Raw genomic sequence first — 8,926 nt, forward strand, 5'->3', positions numbered from 1 at the left:
TATAAGTGTACGCACAACCTTGATCAACTTTTACATCACTTGTTATCTGTCCGTGCTCTTAGATTTGAAGCTAAGAATACACGGTTTTACACTGGTATGGTTTAGCAATCTTCTCCCAAGAGTTGCTTTTTCTTCTTCTCTCTCGCGATATCATCAATACATTCACACACGACATGCCTGCCAATACACCTAAGCACATGTCGTCTCGTCCCAAAATATAATAATTTTTAGTTGTAAATCATGTCAAATAACTTCATAGCCAAAAGCTGGCATATTTTGATAAACCTATAGTGCCATCGAAACATACTTCATATACTAGCTAGTTTGCCCGTGTATTGTCATGGAAAAGGGATGAATTAGGGAGCACAAAAATTTCATCGATATTGAGGGGCTCAAATGTTAGTGATAAAGGATAGTGGTGGTATATTGTTAATTTTAAAGTAGTATAGATATGCATAAGATATGCAACATCATTTATATCTTTTGTGTAAACTTGAAGGTACTCCCACTAATTTCTAACATTATTAATTTCCAGTTAGCTATCTTGTCTTGCAAACATAGAGTAAACCTAAGGGGTTCCAAAGGTTAATTAAGGTCTAGATTATGTGATGGAGTTTGTTGAGAGGTGGATGTTGCACTCACCTCCACTAGCTGGTACACTATTAACTATGCATTAAGGCCCACTAAATCTAGTCATAGCACGTGAACCACTCCTGATCCCTATGACATCCTGTGCTCCCCTACATCTGGTAAACAGTATCCATGTCCTTGCTTAACGTCTCTCTCCCCTCCTTAATTATAATTATTTCTTTCTTGTTTTAATTAGCTTATCTTGTGTTCTAGTATAAAACTAAGTTATTATATATATATTTTTAAACAATGTAAAACACAACCGCTCATATAAACATGCATATACTCAACCATATGAGCGTATCCTACCTCTATAAACACCTCCAAAGACTAGACCGATCTATATATCTTATATATCTTGAGATTCACAGAATTATCACGGATGTGTTACTGTCGATGAATATGTTGTATACCATTAAATGAATAAGGAATTATATGTGCTAGCACAACCTTATAAAAACCTCAGTCGACCACTCAATCTATTAGCTTGCCTATTCTTTTTTTTTTCATTCAGATGGATAGTAACATAATGTTTTAACTTAAACCTTAATAATGAAATTTCTTGCGCAATTTTAGTTCATATAAAAAGATATGCTTTTGGCTTTGTCTTATGTTATGATTATCTGACAAAGCCATCGGTAGTTAAATCGTCGTAGCGCTGTCGTTATTATAGTTATGCGCCGAAACTGTTGAGAGATAAACCATATTTATAATAACTGAAACATAATCCGTATTTCGTAGACAAGATTACATCTAGAAGAAAGGTGAAGAAAAAAAGCCAGTTGCTTGGATGCATTTAGGACAAAAAGGAGAAAAATCCGTGGAAAACATACAAATTAACTCAAGAAATGGCCAAATTAAAGTTTGGGAAAGAAAAAAACAACCCTCCTCCAAGCTTTTTTGCGACTTATAAGAAAAAAAATGGAGGGGGCATAAAATAGGCGAGGGAGGTGGGGCCCACACATAAATAGCAACCAACCGCTGCTAAATAAAGCCAACTCGCGTCTCCTCTTCCCTTCGCTTCGCTCCTCTTCGCGAACCCAAAAAAAGAAAAAAGAAATCCATTTTTTTCCCATTATTTTTTTCTCTTTTTCTTTTTATTTTTTCGTTCTCGTCGCCGCCGTCGAATCAAGGAGGCGGATGACGCAGAGCGGCGGCGGAGGCGGAGGCGTCCACCACCACCTGAACCACCACGGCCTCTGCTGCCTCTCCGCGGCGGCGCTGCCGGCGCCGGACGCGCCGCCGACGCCGGAGCCCGAGGCGGGCGGCGCGGCGGTGGCGGTGGCCGGGGTGCTCCACAAGTGGACCAACTACGGCCGCGGGTGGCGGGAGCGGTGGTTCTCGCTCCACGACGGGGTGCTCTCCTACTCCAAGATTCGTAGGGACGCCTCCGCGGCCGCCGACGAGGATGGCGGCGGCGGCGGCGGCGAGGTCAGGCTGATCGGCGGCGCCTCCGCCAGGATCGGCGGCGCGCGCCGTCCGGGCAAGCCCGTCGGCGTCGTCTGCCTCAAGGTAACCCAATCCTCTCCTGCGATCTCGCAGATCATGTTTTTTTTTTTTTTTGCCCCAACATTTCTCGGTTTGCGAATCTGTGTCTGCGAGGAATTTTCTCTTTCTTCCTCTTTCCGAATCTGAATCGATCAAGCATCAATCACATTTTGCATTGTGTTAGTGTGTGAATTGTTCCTTCGTTTGCGTTGGCGAAAGAGACTGGAAGATTCTCTGTCGAAATCTCGTTACTATGCAATGGTTAGTTGGGAGATTGCGTCACATTTTGCTGGATCGAAATGACGTGATGTTCTTTTGTCCTCACGAATTCTTGAAGTTTTTTTTCCCTTTTTTGTTTGTCATTTGGACGATTATTTTGTTCAACATGATCTTGGTGTGTGTTCTTGGAATGGAACAAAATTTCCGAATTAATTTCTGCTTTGTTCATGACATGAATGGGGGGGCATATTGGAGCAGTTAAACACCTGAGGTTTTGATTGACCAATCATCTCATTCGTGGTCCAATGCCACAGAACAATGCCTAAATTTAGCAGTATCAGGTTAAGCTACAAATGAACAAAAATGATTCCTATTTTTCTCTTCCTGATACGAGATTTCCCAAAAAAAAAAAAAAAGGGCCGCACCTTTCTCTATCACACAACCAGACACATCTTTTGCACAAAAATCCCTCAACTTTTAGTGGATTTAGCCAAAATTTCAAGCTCTCCTGTAGAATTTCTTACAAATGGCAGGGTTCTGTGGCAACTCTAAAGAACGATGAAGACAGTGAAGTTTATCCGTCCCTCGCTGTCGTATTAAAAAAATGTAGATGATATAATTAATTCCAACTGTGACACAATTAATCCTTAATGAAGCATGGTTAATACTGTGCATTAAGTTGAACAAATCCGGGTGGTTACAGAATATGCTCAGCGAATGTTTTTTTTTAATTTTTGAATTTTATTGCATTATTGATTTGTACTGCTCCAGAGGGAGAGGGTTGCTTTTCCACAAGTCTTTTACTAGCTGTTGAACTCGCAGTAGTCGTACTAGCACTGAGTCTTTTCAAGGCCATTGCTCATGGGTCCCCAACAATTAAAGGATGTACAGTTGCTTTGCTTCCAGTGGTCACATATACTAGAGCAAGATAGTAAGGGGGTTAGGGGTTGAAATAGAGGACCTGTGTGTAAGTTAGAGTGAATCAGGAGGGGCCTTGTGGATCTCCAAGAACTGCTCTACTTGCCCACTTCACTTGCTTGGTCCAAGGTAGTGGTCACCATCTTGATTGTATTTTCTTGGTTTTCTTGAAATCTTTGTTGTCGTTGTTTTTTCTCTCCATATTTTGATGTTAGATGTGATGTACCTTTTGCTTGCCTTTTCCCCCTCACCCTTTAATTAAAGTTGAAGGGAGTGGAAGTGATTCACATGCCTTTCTTCCTGGAATGCCAAACTAATGGTCTTTGGATCTTTATTTTTATTTGTCTTGGTCTGCAATAAGCATTAGCTTGACTGTTGATTAACACGATGGATGGTAGTCTGCGTGTGTGTGCTCTATTTTATTTCTGATGGATAGCGTTACATGTTGGAAAGTTCACTCTGCATTTTCATGTGCAAGGTCTCCCATAGCAAAGCTAACTGGACATTATGTTGTAGTTGTCAGCATTTCGGGAGAGCAAGTCAGATGATAGGAGATTCTACATATTTTCCCCCACAAAGACACTTCATTTGAAGACAGATTCAAAAGAAGACCGTGTTGCCTGGATCGAGGCCTTGATCTTGGCGAGGAGTTTTTATTCGCTAAGATCACTCAGCGGAAGGATAACTTTTGTGCAAAGCGATGTTTCGGTCTCGACTGCCAGGCTTCGGAATCGGATGCAGCAAGAGGGACTGAATGAAAGTCTTATACAAGAGTGTGAGCAGATTGTGCTTACGGAGTTCTCCAGCTTTCGCAAACAACTGAAGCTGTGCTACGAGGACCAGCTAAGCTTGTTTGGATCCTGTAGGCACCATTTTGAGGTAAGGAACTGCATGCGTTAATTATTGGATGCCCTATTGTTAGGACCAGTGCAAACCTTCACATGCCTAACTTGGAATGGAATCGGCAGCTAACAAAAACCTCTTATGCCCGTGGAAATTTATCTTGATATTCTTATTAGTTCTTAAAATGCTGCTGATCAATACATAGATCTTCTTTGGGACTTGTTTTCTAACTCTGCAAAGTTACTCTCCTTGAAAGGTTACTCTGCTCTCTTTTCCTGCAGGAATTTTACGTATTACACACATATTTGTGCAGGAAGGCAAAGATGCAAGTATAATACAGGGGGCGTTGACAAGAAATGACTTTTCCAGTTCTCGACATGGAAATTTTAGCGGTATGTTTTCATAGAACGTACTGAGCTATTTCTGCACATGATTAGCTGCACAGATAGTCTTCTGGCGATTTTATCCTTCTTCACGCCACTCCATCGGGCATTTTTTAATGTTTATGATTCATTTAGTTGCCTGAGTATACTAGTTCTGCCTTGTATTAGAAGGAAAAACCTGATGTTGTTTACTAGTCAGTGGCTATAACTTTCATTCATTAAATTGACATTAGCATTTGTTAATGTTGTAGTTGTTTGCTTGTCATGCAGAATACAGCACTACAGAATCTGATGAATTTGAGAAGCAAGATGGTGGTGACTTGACTTGTGAAGATGAGTCTACTTTCTTTGATGCTGCAGACTACTTCATTGAACCAAACGGCAGATCTTCAGCAATGTTAAGCTCAACCAGTTGTGGTGAGGGACTTTTGGATATCCAAATGGAAGATTCTAGTCACTTATTACCACAAATCAAACGGCGGAGTAAACTACCAGAGCCTACAGAGAAAGAGAGAGGCATCAGCCTTTGGTCAATTATTAAAGATAGTGTCGGCAAGGATTTGACACGAGTATGCCTTCCAGTTTACTTTAATGAACCACTCTCATCCCTCCAAAAGGGCTTTGAAGATTTAGAATATTCACACCTTTTGGATCAAGCTTATCAATACGGAAAGATGGTAAGATCATTTTACATATGTGGTTCTGTATTTCTACGTTTCCAGGATATTTGCTTGTTTTATGATGAGAATATAGAGATCATTTACAATAATATTAGACTTCAGCTCAATGTCAATCCCTAGACGTGATCATGAAGAAAACAAAAACAAGCGCATTACGTCTGTAGTTTGCAGATTTGTGTTGAGATCAATCATTCTGTGCTACAAAAATGATCTCTGCTATACAATGTTAGTCTTGCTGAAGCGACAAAACTCTTTAAGAAGTGTGGTGCTTTAATAATTTTACACATAAAAGACTTTTGTTGATTGTTCATATTGTAGTTTCGATCAGCTGGTTTGGTGTAGGTATGAAAATAGTCATAGTTGAGTTCGGAAATTATTTTAATTCTATGTATCAACTGGCATGTCTCTCTATTATAACGAGTTCTTTTTTTTCACGTGTCTGTTAAATCTAAAATTTAGGGAAACAGTCTCATGAGAATTCTCAAAGTAGCTGCATTTGCAGTCTCTGGCTATGCTTCATCTGTCGCAAGACCTTGCAAACCATTCAACCCGCTGCTAGGAGAGACTTATGAAGCCGATTTCCCTGAAAGAGGGGTCCGTTTCTTTGCAGAAAAGGTTGGTTACCTAACTCTTTATTGTATTTTTCTGTGCAAAGGAAATATTTTATCTTCCATTTCAATTTTATGTGAAGGATATAATGCAAAACTGATATCTACCGAAAATTAATGTAATTTCCACAAGGCATGACACTTGCCTCCTTTTCTATCTGTGAACTAAAATTTAATATCTTGATAGTGTGAAGCATTTAATTGCAACACATTGCTTTTCGTCATTTTCATCACTAGGTTAGTCATCACCCCATGCTGATTGCCTGCCACTGTGAAGGCAAGGGCTGGAAATTCTGGGGCGACAGCAATCTCAAATCCAAGTTTTGGGGGCAGTCAATTCAAGTCGATCCGATTGGTGTTCTGACAGTGGAATTCGATGACGGTGAAATCTTCCAATGGAGTAAGGTCTGTAGGATGATACCTGAACGGAATCTATCATTTTTATGTTCTTCATAACAAAGTTGTGTATGTCTCATGCTAAAGTGCTAGTGCCATTTTAGGTGACAACAACTATTCATAATCTCATCCTTGGGAAGCTGTACTGCAGCCATCATGGAACCATGCACATAAAAGGGAATCGCCAGTATTCATGTAAACTCAAGTTCAAAGAGCCATCGCTTCTTGATCGCAATCCTCACCTGGTATGTTTTGTTTCACCTCCTTTTTTCCTTGTCATCCTTAACTGTCATTTTTATTACTGTTAGCCTGATATGTGGAGAAAACCATGTTTTCTGTGTACAGTACCTTCTGACTAATCTGTATATTACGCTTATTTCCTTGTCAAACATTGCATGTGTGGAGTGTGGACAACGGGTCACTTATAACATGAAGAGCTGAGTGGTCTCCTTCAATCGTACCATCTGATACATTAATTGCACAAGCATGTTCTTATTTTAATGCGTTATAGTAGTATAAATTTAAACCACAAACTCAATGCAAGGTTGCAAGTTCCTACTCTGAGCTGCCCATCGGTGCTGTTAGAATTATCAGTCCATTGATTGTATATGGATTTGATGAAACTAGTCCATTTTCATGCTGATATGGTAGTAGCATGAAATGCCCTTGCAATGAGAGTAGTGATTTTTCCATGCGAAAATTCCCTATGTTGTGGAAATTTATTTGGCCCTTTTTTCCATGTAGTTCATTCTGAATGCTACTGTAAGAAACTATGCACTGTTTTTACTTGTGAACACAAGTGTTTCTGGTGGATATATCTTCATACCGTGCTTACACTTTTTATGTCCACAGGTACAAGGCTTTGTAGAGGATGATGATGGGAACAAACCTTCGTTTTTGATAGGAAAATGGGATGAAAATATGTATTATAGTAATTTAGATACTTCCAAGGTCAAGAGCGTTGATCAATTGAAAGGTGCCGTACTTCTGTGGGAAAAGAACAAACCTTCTCCTAATCCAACGCGATACAATCTATCGTCGTTCGCTATCACATTGAACGAACTGTCTCCTGATCTTCAGGTATGTGTGTAGTCATGAATACTCCACAAGCTTTGAATTGTTTACTTGATATCAAGACTCAATGATCCTAATTGAATTGATTGGTCATGTTCAAAGGACAAACTCCCTCCTACTGATTCACGGCTAAGGCCAGACCAGCGGCATCTAGAGAACGGTGAATATGAGAAGGCAAACGCGGAGAAGCTGAGGTTGGAACGACGACAAAGAATGGTATGTTCTCTCTCTCTCTCTCTCTCTCTCTGTGAAAAGAACTCTTTAAGATGAACATAGATTTAGCTTGTAGAAACCATCACGCAGTTGCTGCATTTTGATTGTAATCTGCTTTGTCGCAGTCGAGTAAGCTTCAAGACAATGGCTGGAAGCCGAGATGGTTCCAGAAGGATGGCGAAGACGGGACATATCGCTTCAAAGGCGGTTACTGGGAAGCAAGGGAGCATGGACAATGGGATGACTGCCTTGACATATTTGGGGAGTTTTCAGAGACATGATGAATGCTCAGGTTCAGTTGCTTTTAGTAGCATTAGACCAACTCCAAGTTCAGTTGGAACTCTGAAGCATTTGCAGGTTTTTCTGCATAGAAACAAGGACAGCAATGCAAATGCAATGCAATGCAATATGAGGAAGGAATAGACAATAGAGAGCATTGCCATCTTCAGTGGTAGATATGCATGGATGGCTTTGGTTACCGGGCTGTTATTAGCTCATTTCCTGAACAATTATTCGTAATAATGTTGCTCTTCTTTTGTTCGTTGCCTTGGATCCATGTTGGGATTGTGAGGCCAGCACATGTCGATTGCACAGATCGAGCATCATTTGTAGAAAAGGAAAAAGGGGTAAATTTAGATGAAAAAAGATCACCATGGAATGTGACGCTGCATTATTAGAAAACCATATTCAGATCTTTTGGACTGAAAATGTGATCGTTCTTGCATTTCAAGTTTTGCACTTGTGCCTTGTTCACTGAGAAATCTAAGAAATCTAAGGAGAGCATTTGAACAAGCCAAACCTACTAGTTGCAAATAGTTAAATTTCCCTCGAATAGGTGATAAGGTGAAGAAATAAATAAGAAAAGAAAATGTGAGCCATCCCCTCGTACAAGGGACAACCTTCATACAAACCAAAAAAAAAGAGATGAAAGAAAAAGAGATTAGACAAACAAATAAAATAAAATTATTTGGATTAGTATGCTAGAGTAGTGAAAATATGGTGTATTGTATATATCACCTCTTATCTTGCATAGATAAAATTAAATGTGACAACTACCTCTATTATAAAACTTGCCCTAAGCGCTCATATAATCACATTTACACACTTATCTCTATGAACCTTTATCTCATATAATCACTTCCTGAACACTCACAAGTATGGGGCTTCCTAGTTGGCGCGTGCGCGTCGGCAACGCGCACACAACCTTTAGGGTAGGTTTTCTTTTTTTTTTCTTTCTATTACTCTTTTTTTCACTTTCGGATTTTTTTTCCGTGGTTTTTTTTTATCGCGTATGCCGGTGGATTTTTTTCGACGAGTATATCTAACGTAACAAACACGTTAGTTTTAGATAACGACGGTAATTAAGATAAGACTTTTTTCTAGAAGATATTTTTAAGTAACAGATCGAAAACAAATTTATATGTGAAGTCAAATTTAGAAAACTTTCAGTCTAGATTTAAAAACTTTTCAACTT

The 8,926-nt window shown here is 39.7% G+C and overlaps 1 protein-coding gene across 1 annotated transcript; it reads left to right on the forward strand.

The window, feature by feature from the left end:
* Positions 1–1,649: 1,649 nt before the first annotated feature.
* Positions 1,650–8,386, forward strand: LOC127782353 (oxysterol-binding protein-related protein 2A-like). The gene is made up of 10 exons (XM_052309524.1): positions 1,650–2,142; positions 3,772–4,134; positions 4,412–4,490; positions 4,752–5,158; positions 5,621–5,776; positions 6,007–6,174; positions 6,270–6,410; positions 7,018–7,245; positions 7,342–7,455; positions 7,578–8,386. The coding sequence occupies exons 1-10, from the start codon at positions 1,771–1,773 to the stop codon at positions 7,731–7,733; spliced, it is 2,184 nt and encodes a 727-aa protein (XP_052165484.1). The 5' UTR covers positions 1,650–1,770; the 3' UTR covers positions 7,734–8,386.
* The last annotated feature ends 540 nt before the right edge of the window (positions 8,387–8,926 follow it).

This window comes from Oryza glaberrima, chromosome 8, assembly GCF_000147395.1.
Source record: "Oryza glaberrima chromosome 8, OglaRS2, whole genome shotgun sequence".
NCBI classification, from domain to species: domain Eukaryota; kingdom Viridiplantae; phylum Streptophyta; class Magnoliopsida; order Poales; family Poaceae; genus Oryza; species Oryza glaberrima.

Coding starts and splice junctions, on each gene's coding strand:
- LOC127782353 (XM_052309524.1), top strand. CDS start 1,771: ATGACGCAGAGCGGCGGCGGAGGCGGAGGCGTCCACCACCACCTGAAC. Junction 5,777..6,006: donor TCCGTTTCTTTGCAGAAAAG/GTTGGTTACCTA, acceptor TTTCATCACTAG/GTTAGTCATCACCCCATGCT. Junction 6,175..6,269: donor AAATCTTCCAATGGAGTAAG/GTCTGTAGGATG, acceptor GTGCCATTTTAG/GTGACAACAACTATTCATAA.